Source organism: Mobula birostris, unplaced genomic scaffold (assembly GCF_030028105.1).
Source record: "Mobula birostris isolate sMobBir1 unplaced genomic scaffold, sMobBir1.hap1 scaffold_841, whole genome shotgun sequence".
NCBI lineage: Eukaryota > Metazoa > Chordata > Chondrichthyes > Myliobatiformes > Myliobatidae > Mobula > Mobula birostris.
The window spans coordinates 52,774-77,100 of NW_027278558.1; the positions used below are offsets into that span (position 1 = coordinate 52,774).

Below are 24,327 nucleotides of genomic sequence, written 5' to 3' on the forward strand. Positions count from 1 at the left end.
CCCGACAGGAATGCAGTAGACAAACTGCATGGCGCTCCAGAGGCGGTGAAACTCCACGCACTCATCCACGTGCATGACCCCATTGGGGCCGGAGGACCCTTCCACACAGGGTCCTGGAGATAATTCCTGACGCGCGTCAAGATCACCTCGAACATGAGAGGCCACAGCACAGACGCTCCTTGGTCAGTAGGTCTCCCTCACGGGCTATGGCGATTTGCTGTCGGGACAGAAGTAGCCAGTGAGTGCCGGGAGAGGAAATGCGGTCACTGTCAGCATCGGCTGAACTGTGGTCTGCTGCACCACCCTGCATGTCCGACCGGTACGTCACCAGACATTTGCAAATTTCTACAGATGTACAGTGGAGAGCATTCGAACTGGTTGCATCACCATCTGGTACGGAGGGGCTACTGCACAGGATCAGAAAAAGCTGCAGAAAGTTGTAAACTCAGTCAGCTCCATCATGGACACTAGCCTCCCCCAGCATCGAGGACAACTTCAAAGGTGATGCCTCAAAAAGGCAGCATCCAGCATTAAAGATGAGGTACCGGAGCCTGAAAACACACACTCAACGTTTCAGGAACAGCTTCTTCCCCTCCATCATCAGAGTTCTGAATGGACATTGAACCCATTCTCTCTCTTCTTGCACCACTTTTATATACAGCAACACACAAACTGCTGGAGAAATTCAGCAGGCCACGCAGCATCTATGGAAAAGAGTACAGTCGGACAGTAAGTGTATGTATATAAAATCAGGAGTCCTGCTGAGGGTCTCGGCCTGAAAAGTCGACAGTACTTTTTTCCATAGATGCTGCTTAGCCAGCTGAGTTCCTCCAGCATTTTGTGTGCGTTGCTCGGATTTCCAGCATCTGCAGATTCTCTCTTGTTTCTTATTGTGATTTATAGTTTTTTATTATTATGTATTGCAAAGTGGTACTGCCACAAAACAACAAATTTCACCATATGCCTGCGAGATTAAAGCTGATACTGATTGAATGACGAGTCCCTCACTCGTCTGCAGGGTGGTTGAGACTACCCACTCACCCTCTCGCTGTCCCCTCCACAAGCATTGTTTCTGGCTGCCCCACACCGCGGCAGTGACATCCACCCTTCAAAACATGGCACACACTCACCCCTGGGGCCACTCCATATCACATTTGTACACGGACATGTCCTGACCACAATCTCCATCATTGTTCCACACTCACTGACCCTTACAGGGGGACGGTCCCACACACACACTGACCCTCACTGGGGACAGTCCCACACACACTGACCCTCACAGGGGACAGTCCCACACACACACACTGACCCTCACTGGGGGACAGTCACACACACACACTGACCCTCACTGGGGACAGTCCCACACACACACACACACACACACACACACACACTGACCCTCACTGGGGACAGTCCACACACACACACACACACACTGACCCTCACTGGGAACAGTCCCACACACACACACACTGACCCTCACAGGGGACAGTCCCACACACACACACACTGACCCTCACTGGGGGACGGTCATATACACACACACACACACACACTGACCCTCACTGGGGAATGGATCCACACACACTGACCCTCACAGGGGACAGTCCGACACACACTCACTGACCCTCAGGGGGACAGGACCTCATGCCCTCATGCAGAGGGATGCCACGACCCCTCACCCTGCCGATACACACACACACTGACCCTCACAGGGGACAGGACCTCTTGCAGATGGATACCACGACCACTCACCCTGCCAATACACACACACACACACACTGACCCTCACAGGGGGACGGTCACACACACCCACACTGACCCTCACTGGGGACAGTCCCACACACAGTGACCCTCACTGGGGGACGGTCATACACACACACACACACACACACACACACACTGACCCTCACTGGGGAATGGATCCACACACACTGACCCTCACAGGGGGACGGTCCCACACACACTCACTGACCCTCACAGGGGACAGGACCTCATGCAGAGGGATGCCACGACCCCTCACCTGCCAATACACACACACACTGACCCTCACAGGGGGATGGTCCCACACACACACACACTGACACTCACTGGGGTACGGTCCCAAACACACACTGACCTCCACAGGGGGACAGTCCCACACACACTGACCCTCAGGGGGACAGGACCTCATGCAGAGGGATACCACGACCCCTCACCCTGCCAATACACACACACACTGACCCTCACTGGGGAACAGTCCCACACACACACACTGACCCTCAGGGGGACAGGACCTCATGCAGAGGGATGCCACGACCCCTCACCCTGCCAATACACACACACACTGACCCTCACTGGGGGACAGGACCTCATGCAGAGGGATACAATGACCCCTCACCCTGCCAAGACACACACACATACACTGACCCTCAGGGGGACAGGACCACATGCAGAGAGATACCACGACCCTCACCCTGCCAACACACACACACACACACACACACACACACACACACACTGTCCCTCAGCGGGACAGTCCCACACACACTCATTGACCTTCAGGGGGACAGGACCTCATGCAGAGGGATGCCACGACCCCTCACCCTGCCAATACACACACACACACACACACACACACACACTGACCCTCACTGGGGGACGGTCCCACAACACATACACACTGACCCTCACTGGGGACGGTCCCACACACACACTGACCCTCACAGGGGGACGGTCACACACACACACTGACCCTCACAGGGGACAGTCCCACACACCCACACTGACCCTCACTGGGGGACGGTCCCACACACACACACACACACTGACCCTCACAGGGGGACAGTCCCACACACAGTGACCCTCACTGGGGGACGGTCATATACATACACACACACACACACACTGACCCTCACTGGGGAATGGATCCACACACACTGACCCTCACAGGGGACAGGACCTCATGCAGAGGGATGCCACGACCCTCACCCTGCCAATACACACACACACACACACACTGACCCTCACTGGGGGACGGTCCCACACACCCACACTGACCCTCACTGGGGGACGGTCCCACACACACACACACACACTGACCCTCACAGGGGGACAGTCCACACACACTGACCCTCACTGGGGGACGGTCATATACATACACACACACACACACACACACACTGACCCTCACTGGGGAATGGATCCACACACACTGACCCTCACAGGGACAGGACCTCATGCAGAGGGATGCCACGACCCCTCACCCTGCCAATACACACACACACACACACACTGACCCTCACTGGGGGACGGTCCCACACACACTGACCCTCAGGGGGACAGGACCTCGTGCAGAGAGATACCACGACCCTCACCCTGCCAACACACACACACACACACACACACTGTCCCTCAGCGGGACAGTCCCACACACACTCATTGACCTTCAGGGGGACAGGACCTCATGCAGAGGGGTACCACGACCCCTCACCCTGCCAATACACACACACACACACACACACACATACACACTGACCCTCACTGGGGGACGGTCCCACAACACATACACACTGACCCTCACTGGGGACGGTCCCAGCACACACACTGACCCTCACAGGGGGACGGTCACACACACACACTGACCCTCACAGGGGACAGTCCCACACACCCACACTGACCCTCACTGGGGGACGGTCCACACACACACACACACACTGACCTTCACAGGGGGACAGTCCCACACACAGTGACCCTCACTGGGGGACGGTCATATACATACACACACACACACACACTGACCCTCACTGGGAATGGATCCACACACACTGACCCTCACAGGGGACAGGACCTCATGCAGAGGATGCCACGACCCCTCACCCTGCCAATACACACACACACACACACACTGACCCTCACTGGGGGACGGTCCCACACACCCACACTGACCCTCACTGGGGACGGTCCCACACACACACACACACACTGACCCTCACAGGGGGACAGTCCACACACACTGACCCTCACTGGGGGACGGTCATATACATACACACACACACACACACACACTGACCCTCACTGGGGAATGGATCCACACACACTGACCCTCACAGGGGACAGGACCTCATGCAGAGGGATGCCACGACCCTCACCCTGCCAATACACACACACACACACACACTGACCCTCACTGGGGACGGTCCCACACACACTGACCCTCAGGGGGACAGGACCTCGTGCAGAGGGGTACCACGACCCCTCACCCTACTAATACACACACACACTGACCCTCACAGGGGACAGTCCCACACACACAGTGACCCTCACTGGGGGACGGTCCCACATACACACACAGTGACCCTCAGGGGGACAGGACCTCATGCAGAGGGATGCCACGACCCTCACCCTGCCAATACACACACTCACTGACCCTCACTGGGGGACGGTCCCACACACACACTGACCATCACAGGGGGACGGTCGCACACACAGACACACACACACACTGACCCTCACAGGGGACAGTCCCACACACACACTGACCCTCACAGGGGACAGTCCACACACCACACTGACCCTCACTGGGGGACGGTCCCACACACACACACACACACTGACCCTCACAGGGGGACAGTCCACACACAGTGACCCTCACTGGGGGACGGTCATATACATACACACACACACACACACTGACCCTCACTGGGGAATGGATCCACACACACTGACCCTCACAGGGGACAGGACCTCATGCAGAGGATGCCACGACCCTCACCCTGCCAATACACACACACACACACACACTGACCCTCACTGGGGGACGGTCCCACACACCCACACTGACCCTCACTGGGGGACGGTCCACACACACACACACACACTGACCCTCACAGGGGGACAGTCCCACACACACTGACCCTCACTGGGGGACGGTCATATACATACACACACACACACACACACACACTGACCCTCACTGGGGAATGGATCCACACACACTGACCCTCACAGGGGACAGGACCTCATGCAGAGGGATGCCACGACCCCTCACCCTGCCAATACACACACACACACACACACTGACCCTCACTGGGGGACGGTCCCACACACACTGACCCTCAGGGGGACAGGACCTCGTGCAGAGAGATACCACGACCCCTCACCCTGCCAACACACACACACACACACACACACACTGTCCTCAGCGGGACAGTCCCACACACACTCATTGACCTTCAGGGGGACAGGACCTCATGCAGAGGGGTACCACGACCCCTCACCCTGCCAATACACACACACACACACACACACACACTGACCCTCACTGGGGGACGGTCCCACAACACATACACACTGACCCTCACTGGGGACGGTCCCACACACACACTGACCCTCACAGGGGGACGGTCACACACACACACTGACCCTCACAGGGGACAGTCCCACACACCCACACTGACCCTCACTGGGGACGGTCCCACACACACACACACACACTGACCTTCACAGGGGGACAGTCCCACACACAGTGACCCTCACTGGGGGACGGTCATATACATACACACACACACACACACTGACCCTCACTGGGAATGGATCACACACACTGACCCTCACAGGGGACAGGACCTCATGCAGAGGGATGCCACGACCCCTCACCCTGCCAATACACACACACACACACACTGACCCTCACTGGGGGACGGTCCCACACACCCACACTGACCCTCACTGGGGACGGTCCCACACCACACACACACACTGACCCTCACAGGGGGACAGTCCCACACACACTGACCCTCACTGGGGACGGTCATATACATACACACACACACACACACACTGACCCTCACTGGGAATGGATCCACACACACTGACCCTCACAGGGGACAGGACCTCATGCAGAGGGATGCCACGACCCCTCACCCTGCCAATACACACACACACACACACACTGACCCTCACTGGGGGACGGTCCCACACACACTGACCCTCAGGGGACAGGACCTCGTGCAGAGGGGTACCACGACCCCTCACCCTACTAATACACACACACACTGACCCTCACAGGGACAGTCCCACACACACAGTGACCCTCACTGGGGGACGGTCCCACATACACACACAGTGACCCTCAGGGGGACAGGACCTCATGCAGAGGGATGCCACGACCCTCACCCTGCCAATACACACACTCACTGACCCTCACTGGGGGACGGTCCCACACACACACTGACCATCACAGGGGACGGTCGCACACACAGACACACACACACACTGACCCTCACAGGGGACAGTCCCACACACCCACACTGACCCTCACTGGGGGAACGGTCCCCACACACACACACTGACCTCACAGGGGGACAGTCCCACACACAGTGACCCTCACTGGGGACGGTCATATACATACACACACACACACTGACCCTCACTGGGGAATGGATCCACACACACTGACCCTCACAGGGGACGGTCGCACACACACACACTGACCCTCACAGGGGACAGTCCCACACACCCACACTGACCCTCACTGGGGGAACGGTCCCACACACACACACACTGACCCTCACAGGGGGACAGTCCACACACAGTGACCCTCACTGGGGGACGGTCATATACACACACACACACACACTGACCCTCACTGGGGAATGGATCCACACACACTGACCCTCACAGGGGACGGTCGCACACACACACACTGACCCTCAGGGGGACAGGACCTCATGCAGAGGATACCACGACCCCTCACCCTGCCAATACACACACACACTGACCTCACTGGGGAACAGTCCACACACACACACTGACCCTCAGGGGGACAGGACCTCATGCAGAGGGATGCCACGACCCTCACCCTGCCAATACACACACACACTGACCCTCACTGGGGGACGGTCCCACACACACACACTGACCCTCACTGGGGGACGGTCCCACACACACACACTGACCCTCAGGGGACAGGACCTCATGCAGAGGGGTACCACGACCCCTCACCCTGCTAATACACACACACACACACTGACCCTCACAGGGGGATGGTCCCACACACACACACACTGACACTCACTGGGGTACGGTCCCAACACACACTGACCCCCACAGGGGGACAGTCCCACACACACTGACCCTCAGGGGGACAGGACCTCATGCAGAGGGGTACCACGACCCCTCACCCTGCCAATACCTTGGCGAAGATGAACTAATGCTTCGATAGATTTACTTACACTGACTGGAAAGATTCCCCTCCCATGGCAGCGATAGTTCTGGGGGGGTAAAACAGTCTTCGTTAGGACGGAAGCTCGTCAGAGGCCGGCGTTCTCTCCACTGCTCAGCCCCAGTGACAGCTTAGGCAGAGTTCAAAGTACAAAGGTCGAGCTGTGCCCCAGACGCTCAGGATGCAGGTGAGGGCTCACAGTCCATCGCCGGTGTCCCAGGGTCTTCACGGTCACAGCCAACCCCACTCCCCCGTCCCCACCCTCATCCCTTTCCCCTCCCTCGCGTCCAGGCTAAACAACATCCTGCCTTTGCATGGAGCCATCTACCTCCAAGGCAACAACACTGAGCAACGGGCGAGGAAGAGGGAGTGATTGACGGGGGTGGGCTGTCAGTTTCGACCACACCGTGTTCACAGAGGAAAGGGAAGAGAATGTGGGAGCCAGGGGGGAGGAGGTTGAGGGTTTGGGAGGGGGACGAGGGTGGGGTTTATCTCCGAACTGATGTCTGTCAGGGAGTGATGAAGGAGAAATGCTCCCCCCCCCCGGATGGTGTGGTGGTCAGGGAGGAAGGTGGGGGCCACATTCTACAGGCAGGGTGGGGTGGGGAGTTGCTTGACATGGTGATGGATGGGAGGGTTTGGGTGAGGTGGGTGTGGGGAGGACGGTGGGTTGGGTAGATCGAGGGAAGTACAATATCCGGTCAGGACAACGTGTCTGAAGAGTGACGCTGGACGCTGGGCCACAGGAGAGGGTCCCGGCCGTGGCTGACCCCTGCGGGTGGGGAAGTGGTCCAGCTGACTCCGGTAGGGTCTCTGAGCTGATGGGAAGGGGGTGATATTTGAGGATGGGGTGGGGAGAGCAGGAAACTCTTACCTGTGGGGTGCCAAGTCTCTCGATCAGAGGCACCAGGTGTAGGGGGGCGTACTTTGCCTCCAGTCGCTTCATCCTCACCTCCAGACGCTCTCCCTCTGTCAACAAAATACAGGGTTAGGCCCTGACACATGTATACACACACACACACCCCCCCATATATACACACAAATACAGACACACGCACACATGAACATCCATACACACGCGCACTAACACATGTCCTTACACACACCTGCACACAAACTCTGACACATGTCTACACACACATATGCACAACCACACAGATACAAGTCCACACATACCCATAGCCTCAGACACACACACACTCCCCACACACACACCCATGTCCATACACACAGACATAGACACACACACAGACATAGACATAGACACACACACACACACACACACACACAGACAGACACACGCACGCAGGGCAGCACCAGAGACACATACTGTCTCTCGGTGCGGTCACTGTGAACAGCCACGTCCACTGCAAGGGTCCACTGCAAGGGTCAACTGGGAGAAGAGCACGGGGCCTGTTGGTGGGCCGGAGGGGTTGAGGCCATTCGCATGGAGCACCACGCACCTCCTCTTCTTGGGGGACGAAGGAGGCCTGGCCGGCAAACTGGTGGGATTTAGAGATGAAGATCTCTGCCCGTCTAGGACACTGGTCGGGCCTCATTCGTGTGATCTCGTACCGGGGAAGGGTACGGGCTGTCTGCATTGGTCCCACCCACGGCGTTTGTGTCCAGGACCCAGAGGAGGCTGCTGAACTTCTTCTGGGGAAACAGGAGGCATTGGGTCTCTGCAGCGGTGCCAAGTCTTCCAATTGCGGAGGGTGCTCAGTCCTTGGTGAGTGTGTGCACCCAGCTGGTGACTCTCCGCCGGGGACCCTGCAGAGATACCTGTACCGTGACTGCCCTCCGAGTGACGTGCGCTGGCGGCTCTCCGCCGGGGACCCTGCAGAGATACCTGTACCGTGACCGCCCTCTGAGTGACATGCACTGGCGGTGCACATTCTTTGCCGGGGTCCCTGCCTGCAGGAGAGCACGCGGATCTCGGCAGACGACATCAGCCGTGTTGCTCTGAGGGATCGACCCTGCTTCTACCGGGAACTGTGGAGAGTTTGGGGTCTGGCCTCGTCAGGGCCGGGTGCTCCTGCTCCATTGGGGAACGATGCTCTGGCTGCTGGGGCGCTGCTCCCGTTCCGAGTACAGTGGGTGTCAAGGGGGCTTGGGGAAGTGGCGAGGTTCCGGCTGCACCGCCACCCGATGTGCACATCGGACCAGGAGACCATGCGGGAGAGGGTCCTGCACATCATGAGCCATCTCGCGGGGTTGCCCACCTTGCAGTTCTGTGACGCTCTGAAACGCTTCTTGTATTGACTCCTGTTCACCTCCCACTTCCCCACCTTCATCTGCCGAGCGGACTCGCCTTGGCGGTCCGTGTTTCCATCTGGCGAGGAGGAGGTCCCCAGTGGAAGTCCCTTTACGCACGGGTGCTTCCCCTGTACTTGGGGCCTGGGGTGGAAGGTGTTGCTTCGGGCAGTCCCCGTACGACAGGTTCCTGAGCAGGTTCACCAACACCCCGTCCGTCTGCCCACGCGTACACGGAAGGTGAGAGGTTGCAGCCGCTCTGAGTTTCTCAGAGAGCTGCTGCTGAGGTTCTGGCTGCACTTGAGTCCAGCGCTCCTCATATACGGGCACCCAGTTTGTAAGGGGGTGGGGTGTGAGGGCGATCTCCTGGTGGGCTTGGTCCTGGGCCTGGCCAAGATGGTCATTCACGGGTCTAGGGGGCGAAGGTGGAGGGCGCTGCCCGGGCCAGCTGCCTGCCGCTTTTCCAAGGATACGTTGGTGCCCAGCTGTCCTTGGAGAGGGAGCACACAGTCGCGGCGGGCACATTGGGGGATGTCCATGAGCAGTGGTTCCCCCGCGGTACAGACTTCTTTATTGACGGTAGTAACTATATTTTAGTCTCAATATACTTACTGTCTTGTGAATATTGAATGTCTATACCTTGTGTACATGTGTAGTTTTGTGAAAAAAGCTAACCTTTAATGTAGACCCTGGGTAGAATGTTCTGGAAGGGTGCCGCATGCAGAAGGTCACAGACTTCTTCCTGAGACTGTAAAGCAGAGGAGATATCAGCGTGGTCAGGGGTCAGATTGTGAAGGAGCTTCACCCTCACACACCAGCCCATCACTCCCCATTCAGCTCATCTTGCCCGATCCTCCATTCAGCAGGGACTGCACCAGTCTTTAACCTCAGTGCCCCTTTCTGAGGGACACCGTCCCCATTCAATACCCAGAAACTTTCCCAGCCCCACTGACTCCACGGCTGACACTTTCGTTTGACAACTCGTCAGGCTCACCACATGAGAGGAGGTTCATGAGAACGATCCCAGGAATGAAGGGGTTAACGTAAGAGGAACATTTGTATTCTCACTTGGTCGAGTCTTTATTGACCCTATCATATGGACCCTTTAAGTTGTCCATAGGGTTTACATGGCAAGTTGCCCTTTCTTCTCCATGGATACTGCTACAGCCCAGGCTGGGACCCGGACGGATTCGAACTCAGGATCGAAGTCCAGTGCTGATGTCACTAGGACCACCAGCTGGCCCGGTATTCGCTACTAGAGTGTAAAAGGATGAGGGGTAAAATCTCACTGAAACCTGTGAATATTGACAGGTCTGGATAGAGTGGATGTGGAGAGGATGCTCCCTATGGTGGGAGAGCCTAGGACCAGAGGGCACAGCTTCAGAATAGAGGGACATCCATTTAGAACAGCGATGAGGAGGAATTTCTTTAGTCAGAGGGCAGTGTATCTGTGGAATTCATTGTCACGGACAGCTATGGGGGCCAGGTCATTAAGAATACTTAAAGCAAAGATTAATAAGTCCTTGATGAGTCAGGGTACAAAGGTTACAGGGAGAAGGCAGTAGAATGGGGTAGAGGGATAATAAATCAGCCATGATGGAATGGTGGAGCAGATTTGACGGGCTGAATGGTCTACTTCTGGCTTCAGTATCTTATGGTCTGATGCACTCCTGTTCCTTAGGGTGAGGCTGCCAGTTTGGGACTTAGGAATATTTTCTCTCTGCTTTCACCATTCTTCCCAGAATGTGGTTGCCTCTTGCATGGAATGTTCTGTCCCTGGCCCTACGGCCCCTCATTCCACGCCATTCCTTTCCTTTTTGGAAATAGCCAGGTGCTGGACTGACCCCTGGATTCTATCTCAGCCCCACTATGAGACCTGAGACTGTAAGGCAGAGGAGATATCAGCGTGGTCAGGGCTTGGACTGTGAAGGAGCTAAGGCAGAGGAGATATCAGCGTGGTCAGGGCTCGGACTGTGAAGGAGCTTCACCCTCACACACCATCCCATCATCCCCCGAAGGCCATTTGGCTCATCTTGCCCGTTCCTCCATTCAGCAGGGACTGCGGCCATTTTATAACCTCATGCCTCCTTCAAGAATGTTCCAGGGGTGTAATGAAACCAAGGGCAGCTTACCAAGGCTTGCTCAATGAGCAGACAGAAGAGGATGGCGTTGCCCACCTCTCTCAGACTCTGAAACACATCCGTTTTCAGTTCAGCGTACTCGATGATGTCCTTCAGCTGGTGGTGGAAGAATTCCAGGATTCCTGCAGGGCAAGAGCACAGAGCAGAGGTCACCACCCTCGGTCAGTCCCTGGGCAAAGCCCACCCTGTCTCACCACCCTCCTATTTCAGAAGCAGAATCAGGTCCAATATCACTGGCAAATGTCTTGAAACAAAACCTGTAAATTACATTAAGAAACTATACATCAAAAACACTGAGCAAACTGTGCAAAAAAAGAGAAAAAAATTCCAAGGTAGTGTTCATGGGTTCATTGTCCATTCAGAAATCTGATGGCAGAGGGAAAGAAGCTCTTCCTGACACATTGAGTGTGTGTCTGCGTGATCTGTCTGTGTATCTCCGAGACTGTCCAGTCGTTTTGTGATCTGTCTGTATATCTCTGAGACTGTCCAGTCGTTTTGTGATCTGTCTGTATATCTCCAAGACTGTCCTGTCATTTCATGATCTGTCTGTATATCTCTGAGACATCCAGTCGTTTTGTGATCTGTCTGTATATCTCCGAGACTGTCCTGTCGTTTCATGATCTGTCTGTATATCTCCGAGACTATTCTGTCATTTTGTGATCTGTCTGTATATCTCCGAGACTATCCTGTCGTTTTGTGATCTGTCCGTGTATACCCGAGAGTATCCAGTCATTTTGTGAGCATTCTGTAAAACATCACTGCTGGGCACTGGCACTTCCTTGCTAACCATTGCGGATGGAGGTACAGTTTTGAGCTTGTTGATTGGAACTGAGGGTGAGGGTGATTGTGTTGAATGTGGAGCTGTAGTCAATAAACAGCAGCCTGATGTTGATATTACTATTGTCCTGTGACCCAAGGCTGAGTGGGTAGCCAGAGACTGCATCCACTGTAGATGTATTGCGATAATCGGATATCACAGTTGGCCCAGGTCCTTGTTACTTTCGAAGCAGGTGGGAACCTCTGAGTGCAGCAGTGAAAGGCTGAAGATTTGCCTGAACATCTTCTGCACTTGGAAACAGAGGAGGAGCTCAGGAGGATGAATGGTGCCTAACAGCGGATCCTTTGCTTACATCTTCAGAAAAAGCTCTATTTCCGTCGATAATATCTCTATTTTTCCTTTTCAGGGTTCTTTTGAAAACCCTGACCTGGAGTTACACGCCGACTACAGTTCTTTGTGGGAATGGAACCCGCTGTCTGGGTGTTATGACTGGCCGTTATCCGACATGCCAAGGGCATGGCCTAAGAGTTCAGCTCGCCTTCGGAGGCCGAGATCTCGGGGCTCTGGATTCAGGCGGATCTAAGGTCGGTGTCCGGGCAGGAGATCAGTGTGTTGAGGGGGATGGAAGATCTAAGGCTGTGTGCCCAGGGACCCGAGATCTTTGGGCACAGAGCTCAGAAAAAGTGACGCAATGGACTTTTAACATCGTAAACCAGTGAGTTGTTTGTTATGTCTCCCCTCTCGCTGTGAAATAGAGACACTTCCTTCTCTCTTATTAGGGGGGGAGGGAGAGAGAGAGAGAGCCTGTGGTATGTTGAAGTCCGGGTGAACAAGTAGTCTTTGGAGTACTGCAAGTCTGTGTCTTTGCTGTTGCTTTGCTGCACGCTTGAGTGCTCGATGGCGGGTGCTGATGCTTTTTTTATGCTGGTGGGGGGAGGGCAGATCGTTGCTTGCTGCCACTTACATGCGGGAGGGAGGGGAGCTGGTGGGGACTTTGGGGTTCTAATATTTAATTGTCGTTCATTTGCTGGAGGCACTCTGTTTTTCGTGGATGTTTACAAAGAAAAAGCATTTCAGGCTGTATATTGTATACATACATTTCTCTGACTTTCAATGTACGTTTGAAACTTCGTTGGCATAGGTATTCAGAGTCCAACCAGGGCCACCATCAGGGCCTGATGGTTTATGAGGGTTCACCCTCGTGATGGGTGCCCCTGGAAACAGCACCCATCACCGCGGGTGGTCTAGGGGAGAGGCCTCCAGCCTAACGTTTTCTGCACGGCACTGCAGTTTGAGGTGCTATACAAATGCAAATCTAACTGTACTTCCAAAAATCTCCAGCTCTCTAACCCACAACCCCACCCCTCCCACCTCTGCCTCACCCTCTTCCCCGCACCCACCCACACTCTCGCAGCCCCACCCCTCTACATCACCAACACCCACCCACCCTCTCCCAAACACCCCTCTCTGTCACCAACACCCACCTACCCTCTGCCAAACACCCCTCTCCGTCACCGACACCCACCTACCCTCTCCCAGACACCCCTGTCACCAACACCCGCCCACCCTCTCCCAGACACCCCTCTCCATCACCAACACCCACCCACCCTCTCCCAGACACCCGCAACGTCCAGCCCACCATTTATCCCATCATGCTGGCCCGGGTACACAGTCTGCCCACTCAGCATGAGGGAATATGAGGCTCGATGACAATGGGGTGGGGTCTCTCACCCAGCTCTCACCTCCAGCACCCTACCTTCCTACATGAGGCACTAACCTGGAGAGCCGTACTCGTGCCGGGGCAGACGACAGATCTTGGGCATCACTTCAATGAGGGTCTTCACGTACTGCAGGATAGTGCCCTGCAGCTGGGGATAGCAGGAAGAGACACAAGGCATCAGGCATGTTCCTCCCTTCCCCAAAACCAGCCACTCTCACCCACACACTTCTGAAACCCAGGAGCCAGGGCGCCTGATCTTTGGATCCAGGATATGCCATTTTTCATGGGCACTAGCCTCCCGGCATCGAGACATCTTCAAGAGGCAGTGACACAAGAAGGCGGTATCCATCATGAAGGACACTCATCACCCAGGATATGTCCTCTTCTCATTGATGTACTGACATCGGAGAGGGTTCAGAGGAGGCTCACAAGAACGATCCCGGGAATGAAAGTGTCTTCATCTGAGTAGTGATTGATGTTTTCGAGCCTGTACTCACTGGAATTTAGAAGAATGAGGGTGAATCTCATTGAAACCTATGAAAGGCCGTGGATGTGGAGAGGATGTTTCCTTTGGTGGGCGAGTCTAGGATCAAAGGGTACAGCCTCAAAATAGAGGGTGGGACATCCATCCAGAACAAAGATGAGGAGGAATTTCTTTAGCCAGAGGTTGATAGCTTCTTGATTAGACAAGGCGTCGAATGTTATGCGGAGAAGGCAGGAGAATGGGGTTGGGAGGGAAATGAATCAGCCATGATGGAATGGCAGAGCAGACTCAACGGGCCGATTGGCCTGGTTCTATTCCGATGTCTTATGGTCTGATGTTATGATCTACCATCAAGGATTTTGTACAGATCCTGCAGACACAAATTCTGTGATTCAGGAACAACTTCTTCCCCTCCAGCACCAGATTTCGGGATGGTCCATGAACACATAGAACATAGAAATTTACAGCACTTACAGGCCCTTCAGCCCACAATGTTGTGCTGAACATGAAACTTTAGAAACTGCCCCTAGAATTTCCCTAGTGCATAGCACTCATATTTTGAAGCTCCATGTACCTATCTAAGAGGCTCTGAAAGGACCCTATTTTATCCACTTCCACCACGGTTGCCGGCAGCCCATTCTACACACCCACCACTCTCTGTGCAAAAAACTTACCCCTGATATATGCCCGGTACCTATTTCTAAGCACCTTAAAACTGTGCCCTCTCATGCTAGCCATTTCAGCCTGGGAAAAAGCCTCTGACTATCCACACAATCAATGCTCCTCATCATCTTATACACCTCTGTCAGGTCACCTCTCATCCTCCTTCGCTCCAAGGAGAAAAGGCCAAGTACACTCAACCTATTCTCATGAGGTACACTCTCCAATCTTGGCAACATCCTTGTAAATCTCCTCTGCATTCTTTCTATAGTATCCACATCCTTCCTGTAGTGAGGTGACCAGAACTGAACACAGTACTCCAAGTGGGGTCTGATCAAGGTCTTATATAGTCGTAACATTACCTCACGGCTCTTGAACTCAATCCCACAACTGATGAAGGCCAACACACCATACGCCTTCTTAACAACACTGTCAACCTGTGATGCAGCTTTGAGTGTCCTATTGACATGGACCCCAAGATCTCTCAGATCCTCCACACTGCCAAGAGTCTTACCATTTATATTATATTCTGTCTTCAAATTCAACCTACCAAAATGAACCACTTCACACTTATCTGGGTTGAAGTCCACCTGCCAATTCTCAGCCCAGTTCTGTATACTATCGATGTCCCGCTTTAACCTCTGACAACCCTCCAGACTATCCACAACACCCCCAACATTCATGTTACCAGCAAACTTACTAATCCACTCTTCTACTTCTTCACCCAGGTCATTTATAAAAATCACAAAGAGAAGGGGGGTCCCAGGATAGATCGCTGCGGAACACCGAACTCCATGCAGAATATGACCCGACTACAACCACCCTTTGCCTTCTGGGGACAAGCCAATTCTGGATCGACAAAGCAAGGTCTCCTTGGATCCCATGCCTCCTTATTTTCTGAAGGAGCCTTGCATGGGGAACCTTATTAAATAAGACCATAAGATATAGGAGCAGAAGTAGGCCATTCTGTCCATTGGCTCTGCAACACCATTCAATCATGGGCTGATCCAATTCATTCAGCCATCGCCACTCCCCTTCCTTTTCCCCATACCCTTTGATGCCCTGGCTAATCAACAACCTATCTATCTCTGCCTTAAATACACCCAATGATTTGGCCCCCACAGCCACTTGTGGCAACAAATTCCACAGATTTACCATCCTCTGACTAAATTAATTTTTCTGCATCTCTGTTCTAAATGGACGTCCTTCAATCCTGAAATTGTTCCCTCTTGTCCTAGAATCCCCTACCATTGGTAATAACTTTGCCATATCTAATCTGTTCAGGCGTTTTAACATTCAGAATAATTCTATGAGATCACCCCTCATTCTCCTGAACTTCAGGGAATACAACCCAAGAGCTGCCAGACGTTCCATTATACAGTAACCTGGAATCATTTTTGTGAATCTTCTCTGAACCCTCTCCAATGTCAGTATATCCTTTCTAAAATAAGGAGCCCAAAACTGCACACAATACTCCAAGTGTGGTCCTACGAGTGCCTTATAGAGCCTCAACATCACATCCCTGCTCTTATATTCTATACCTCTAGAAATGAATGCCAACATTGCATTCGCCTTCTTCACCTCCGACTCAACCTGGAGGTTAACCTTTAGGAGATCCCTTTGCATCTGTGCATTTGAACTTTCTCCCCATCTAAATAACAGCCTGCCCATTTATTTCTTCCACCAAAGTGCATGACCATACACTTTCCAACAATATATTTCATTAACCATTTCCTGCCCATTCCCAAAACTGTCTAAGTCTCCCTGCAGGCTCTCTGTTTCCTCAACACGACCCGCTCCTCCAGCTGTCTTTGTATCATCAGCAAATCTAGCCACAAATCCATTAATCCCATAGTCCAAATCATTGACATATTTGCCTTAATGAAATCCACATACACTACATCTACTGCTCTACCTTCATCAATGCGTTTAGTTACATCCTCAAAAATTCAATCAGGCTCGTAAGGCACAACCTGCCTTTGACAAAGCCATGATGACTATCCCTAATCAGATTATGCCTCTCCAAACGCTCATAAATCCTGCCTCTCAGGATCTTCTCCAACAACTTGCCCAACACTGAAGTAAGACTCACTGGTCCATAATGTCTTAGGTTATCTCTACTCCCTTTCTTGAACAAGGGAACAACATTTGCAGCCCTCCAATCCTCCAGTACTTCTCCCTTCCCTATTGATGACACAAAGATCATCACAAGAGACCATAAGACAAAGGAGCAGAAGTCGGCCATTCGGCCCATCAAGTCTGCTCCGCCATTTTATCATGAGCTGATCCATTCTCCCATTTAGTCCCACTGCCCCGCCTTCTCACCATAACCTTTGATGCCCTGGCTACTCAGATACCTATCAATCTCTGCCTTAAATACACCCAATGACTTGGCCTCCACTGCTGCCCGTGACAACAAATTCCATAGATTCACCACCCTCTGACTAAAAAAATTTCTTCACATTTCTGTTCTGAAAGGGCGCCCTTCAACCCTTAATTCCTTAATTCCAAACAATTGGTTTATTGATCAAAAACAGACAGACAGGGAAGATGTGAGCACGAATGGTAGTCAGAGTGGGAAGGCTGTAAGCACCAGAAACAAATGGAGACGGAGGATTATGTGCACAATATTCAGACAATTTCTTCAATTCAGCCACATACGCAGAACTGGACTCCCTTTTCTTTGATTCTGCTTATTAATCCTAAAGCATTCTACAATCCACAGTGGTTTTGTTACAAAATGCTGCATTGCTTTCACAATAGCAGCAAAGCTCATTTCAAATGTTTTTGTTGGAACGTTTAAACTTTGAAGCAAATTATATGCCTTCAAACCCAATGTGATCAGCAAAATTGGTATTTGTTTCTTATTGGATATTTCATTTGTTTTAAAACATTGTTCAATTAGCTTAGTATACGTATTCCAGTTAACTATTGTGTAATCAAAAGCATCAATTTTTCAGATGTAGCCAGCCATTTTTGCTCTTCTTTTTACCATAAGACCAGAAGACAAAGGAGCAGAAGTCAGCCATTCGGCTCATCGAGTCTGCTCCGCCATTTTATCATGTGCTGATCTATTCTCCCATTTAGTCCCACTCCCCTGCCTTCTCACCATAACCTTTGATGCCCTGGCTACTCAGATACCTATCAATCTCTGCCTTAAATACACCCAATGACTTGGCCTCCACTGCCGCCTGTGGCAACAAATTCCATAGATTCACCACCCTCTGGCTAAAAAAATTTCTTCGCATCTCTGTTCTGAATGGGCGCCCTTCAATCCTTAAGTCATGCCCTCTCGTACTGGACTCCCCCATCATGGGAAACAACTTTGTCTCATCCACTCTGTCCATGCCTTTCAACATTCGAAATGTTTCTGTGAGGTCCCCCCTCATTCTTCTAAACTCCAAGGAATACAGTCCAAGAGCGGACAAACGTTCCTCATATGTTAACCCTCTCATTCCCGGAATCATTCTAGTGAAACTTCTCTGTACCCTTTCCAACATCAGCACATCCTTTCTTAAATAAGGAGACCAAAACTGCCCACAGTACTCCAAGTGAGGTCTTACCAGCGCCTTATAGAGCCTCAACATCACATCCCTGCTCCTATACGCTATTCCTCTAGAAATGAATGCCAACATTGCATTCGCCTTCTTCACCACCGACTCAACCTGGAGGTTAACCTTAAGGGTATCCTGCACGAGGACTCCCAAGTCCCGTTGTATCTCAGAACTTTGAATTCTCTCCCCACTTAAATAATAGTCTGCCCGTTTATCTCTTCTGCCAAAGTGCATAACCATACACTTTCGAACATCGTATTTCATTTCCCACTTCCTTGCCCATTCTTCCAATCTATCCAAGTCTCTCTGCAAACTCTCTGTTTCCTCAGCACTACCGGCCCCTCCACCTATCTTTGTATCATCAGCAAACTTAGCCACAAAGCCACCTATTCCATAAACCAAATCGTTGATGTGCAATGTAAAAAGAAGCGGCCCCAACACGGACCCCTGTGGAGCACCACTGGTAACCAGCAGCCAACCAGAATAGGATCCCTTTATTCCCACTCTCTGTTTCCTGCCAATCAGCCAGCGCTCTATCCATGTATGTAACTTTCCCGTAATTCCATGGGCTCTTATCTTGTTAGGTAGCCTCATGTGTGGCACCTTGTCAAACGCCTTCTGAAAATCCAAATATACAACATCCACTGCATCTCCCTTGTCTAGCCTACTTGTAATTTGCTCAAAAAATTGTAATAGGTTTGTCAGGTAGGATTTTCCTTTAAGGAAACCATGCTGAGTTCTGCCTATCTTGTCATATGCCTCCAGGTACTCTGTAACCTCAACCTTGACAATCGACTCCAACAACTTCCCAACCACCGACGTCAAGCTAACAGATCTATAATTTCCTTTTTGCTTCCTTATCGACTCCCACAACTTCCCTCCCACCAATGTCAAGCTAACAGGTCTATAATTTCCTTTTTGCTTCCTTGTCCCCTTCGTAAATAGCGGAGTGACATTTGCAATCTTCCAGTCCTCCAGAACCATGCCAGAATCTATCAACTTTTGAAAGATCATCGCTAATGCCTCTGCAATCTCCACAGTTACTTCCTTCAGAACACAAGGGTGCAGTCCATCTGGTCCGGGAGATTTATCGACCTTTAGACTATTCAACTTCCTGAGTACTTTCCCTGTCGTAATTGTGACTGTGCACACTTCTCTTCCCTGCCACCCTTGAGTGTCCGGTATACTGCTGATGTCTTCCTCAGTGAAGACTGATGCAAAATACTAGTTCAGTTCCTCCGTCATCTCCTTATCTCCCATTACAATTTCTCCAGCATCATTTACTATCAGTCCTATATCTACTCTCAGAGGTTTAGAGGTTTAGCAATCTCCTCCCTCGCTTCCCACAGTAGCCTGGGGTATATTTCACCCAGTCCTGGTGACTTATCTAACTTAATGCTTTTCAAAACCTCCAGCACATCTTCTTTCTTAATGTCTATATGCTCAAGTGTTTCAGTCTGCTGTGAGTCATCCCCACAATTGCCAAGGTCTATTTCCCTGGTGAATACTGAAACAAAGTATTCATTAAGTACCTCCGCTATCTCCTCCAACTCCATGCACACATTTCCACTGTCGCACCTAATTGGGTCTATTCTCACTCGGCTCAGCCTCTTGCTTTTGTAGAATGCCTTGGGGTTTTCCTTAATACTGCTTGCCAAGGCCTTCTCATGCTCCCTTCTGGCTCTCCTAATTCCATTCTTAAGCTCCTTCCTGACAACCTTGTAAGAGCTTGGAAAAAGCTCAGACTTTTAACACCGTAAATCAGCGAGTTGTTTGTTATGTCTCTCCTCTCGCTGTGAAATGGAGACTTCTCTTTTTCCCTTATTCAGGAGAGAGAGTGCCTGTAGTACGTTGAATAGCGGGTGAAATGCGAAGTCTTTGGGTACTGCAAGTCTGTGTCTTTATTGATGCTTTGCTGCACATTTGAGTGCTTGGTGGGGGGCGCCGATGTTTTTTTTGCTGGTGGTGGAGGGGGGATTGTTGCTTTGCTGCTGCTTACACGTGGGAGCGGGTAGCTGGGGGGGAGCTTTGGGGTTCTAACATTTAAATGTCATTCATTCTTTGGGGCACTCCTCTGTTTTCGTGGATGTTTGCGAGGAAAAGGAGTTTCAGGATGTATATTATATGCATTTCTCCGACATGAAATGTACCTTTGAAACCTTTTCGAGCTCTAATGGCACCTAATTTCTTGAACCTTTCATAAGCTTTTCTTTTGTTCTTAACTAGATTTTCTACATACTTTGTACACCATGATTCTTTTACCCTCCCATCCTTTCCCTGCCTCAATTGAACATACCAATGCAGAACTCCATGCAAATGTTCCCTGAACATTTGCCACATTTCTGCCGTGCATTTCCCTGAGAACATCTGCCCCCAAGTTCCTGCCTAATAGCATCATATTTCTCCCCATCCCATCTAAATGTTTTCCCAAATCATCTGCTCGTATCCCTCTCCAGCACCATGGTAAAGGAGATGGAGTTGTAATCACTATCTCCAAAATGCTCTCCCACTGAGAGACCTGACACCTGACCAGGTTCATTTCCCAATAGCAGATCAAGTACAGCCTCTCCTCTTGTAGGCTTATCTACAAATTGCATCAGGAAACATTGCTGAACACACCTAACAAACTCCGCCCCATCTAAACTCCTTGCTCTGAGGAGATGCCAGTCAATATTAGGAAAGTAAAAATCACCAATCACAACAACCCTATCATTATTATACCGTTCCAGAATCTGCCTCCCTACCTGCTCTTCAGTATCCCTGTTACTAATGGGGGTCTATAAAAAACACTCATTGGAGTTATTGTCTCCTTCATGTGTCTGACTTCCACCCACACTGACTCTCTATACCATCTCTCCATGACTTCCTCCTTTTCCACAGCAGTGGCAATATCCCTGATTAGCAATGCCACGTCCCCACCTCTTTTCAGAATCAGAATCAGAATCAGGTTTATTATCATCGGCATGCTTCGTGAAATTTGTTAACTTAGCAGCAGCAGTTCAATGCAATACATTATATAGAAGAAGGAAAAAAATTAATAAGTAAGTAAATCAATTATAGTATACATATATTGAATAGAATAAAAATCGTGCAAAAAACAGAAATATATATTAAAAAAGCCAGGTGGTGTTCACGGATTCAATGTCCATTTAGAAATTGGATGGCAGAGGGGAAGAAGCTGTTCCTGAATTGATGAGTGTGCTTTCAAGCTTCTGTACCTGTTAACAGTGAGAAAAGGGCATGCCCTGGGTGCTGGAGGTCCTTAATAATGGACACTGCCTTTCTTTGCCTCCCTCTCTGCTCTTTCTGAAACATCTAAAGCCTGGAACACTCGGCAGCCATTCCTGCTCCTGAGACATCCAAGTCTCTGTAATAGCCACAACATCATAGCTCCATGTATTGATCCACGCTCAAAGCTCATCCGAGTCGTTTGTAATATTTCTTGCATTAAAATAGACACATCTGAAACCATCAGGCTGAGTGCATCATTGTCTAACATCTGCCTACCCTTCCTCACAAACCCCCTACAAGCTGCCTCTACTTGTGCTCCAAACTCCACGTCATCTGCCTCTTCAGTTCGGATCCCACCCCCCACCCCCCCAGCAAATCTAGTTTAAGCTCTCCCCAAAAGCCTTAGCAAACCTGCCCAGGATATTGGTCCCCTTGGGATTCAAGTGCAACCCGTCCTTTTTGTACAGATCACACCTGCCCCAAGAGAGGTCCCAATGATCCAGAAATCTGAATCCCTGCCCCCTGCTCCAATCCCTCTGCCACGCATTTATCCTCCACCTCATTCTATTCCTATACTCACTGTCGCGTGGCACAGGCAGCAATCCCAAGATTACCACCTTTGAGGTCCTGCTTCTCAGCTTCCTTCCTAACTCCCTGTATTCTGCTTTCAGGACCTCCTCCCTTTTCCTACTTATGTTGTTGGTACCAAAATGTACCACGACCTCTGGCTGTTCATCCTCCCATTTCAGGATATCGTGGACGCGATCAGAAACAACCTGGACCCTGGCAAGTGGGAAGCAAACTACTATCCATGTTTCTTTTTTGCACCCACAGAATCACCCGTTTGTTCCCCTAATTACAGAGTCCCTTATTACCACTGCCATCCTCTTCCGTTCTCTACCCTCCTGAGCCACAGGGCCAGACTCGGTGCCAGAGGCACGGCCACTGTTGGTTCCTGCAGGTAGGTCGTTTCCCACCCCACCCCACCCAATAGCACTCAAAATGGAGTACTTATTGTTAAGGGGGACAGCCACAGGGCTGCTCTCCACTACTTGACGCCTTCCCTTCCCTCTCCTGACGGTCTCCTGTGGCCCTGGGGTGACTACCTGCCTGTAGCTCCTGTCTATCACATCCTCACTATCCCAAACAAGCCGAAGGTCATCGAGCTGCAGCTCCAGTTCCCTAACTAGGTCTGTAAGGAGCTGCAGCTCAACACACCTGGTGCAGATGTGGCCATCAGGGAGGCTGGAAGTCTCCTGGACATCCCACATCTGACACCCAGAACAGAAAACTGGCCTTGCGGTCATACTCACTATTCTAATATGGCCCTTGTGGCTAAAGGGATCAGGGGGTATGGAGGGAAGGCTGGTACAGGGTTCTGAGTTGGATGATCAGCCATGATCATACTGAATGGCAGTGCAGGCTCGAAGGGCTGAATGGCCTACTCCTGCAGCTATTTTCTATGTTTCTATGTTTCTAATGTGCTGAGTGAAACTCTCCTTTTTTTTAAACTCTTCTCCCCGACCTGTGCGAAGCTCTCTCTCTCTCTTCGAATCAACTGGTCCACTGCTAATGCGCCGAGCCCCGCGAAATGCTCCTTTTTGAAACTTTTCTCCTTGACCTATGTGAAGCTCTCTCTCTCTCTTTGAATCGATTGGCCCGCTGTTAACACAATCTCACAATTCCTTTATCTTTGCACAATTTATTCATCTTGTAATTTCTTTTTTTTGTCTTTGCACTGAACTGCAGCCACCTCATCTAAATCAGTGATGATAAACATGACTTGATTCTGATTCTGAACTTGTTGATGGTGGAGAGGTGAGGGCACAGGGTGATACTGACATTTGAGATGGAGCTTATCCAGACCAACGTGAGGTGATGTGATTTGGAAACAGCACCAAGTCTGGAACATCATGAGTATGGCTGTGTTGAGGAACAGAGAGACCTCAGTGACAGAGCTCAACAGCAGAACCTTGATAGCTCTCTATCGTGGAGAATTCTAAACATCCACTGCCCTCTGACAGAGCTGGTAGTGTAACAGGGCACGCTATTGCAGCTCGGAGTTCAATTCCAACATCAGCTCTGACGAGTTGGTACATTCTTTCTTCTGGGTGCTCAGTTTCCTCCCATAGTCCAAAGACATACCAGTTAGTAGGTTAATTGGTCATTGTAACTTGTCCTGTGATTAGGTGAGGGTTAAATCGGGGATTGCTGGCGACGAAGCTCGATGAGTCTGAAGGGTCTGTTCTATGCTACATCGCTAAGTACGTTTGTATATAAATAAGTAAACAAACAACCCAGT

General features: G+C 51.3%; 1 protein-coding gene across 1 annotated transcript in view; it reads right to left on the reverse strand.

Moving 5' to 3' along the window:
• LOC140193775 (cytoplasmic FMR1-interacting protein 2-like) overlaps window positions 1-24,327 on the reverse strand; it is an 84,155-nt gene that overhangs the window by 11,142 nt on the left and 48,686 nt on the right. Inside the window, 7 exon segments of the mRNA XM_072250944.1 lie at window positions 1-92; window positions 95-157; window positions 160-217; window positions 8,079-8,173; window positions 10,133-10,205; window positions 11,590-11,720; window positions 14,154-14,244. The exon segment at window positions 1-92 is cut by the window's left edge and continues 10 nt beyond it. Coding sequence (XP_072107045.1) covers window positions 1-92; window positions 95-157; window positions 160-217; window positions 8,079-8,173; window positions 10,133-10,205; window positions 11,590-11,720; window positions 14,154-14,244 — 603 coding nt within the window.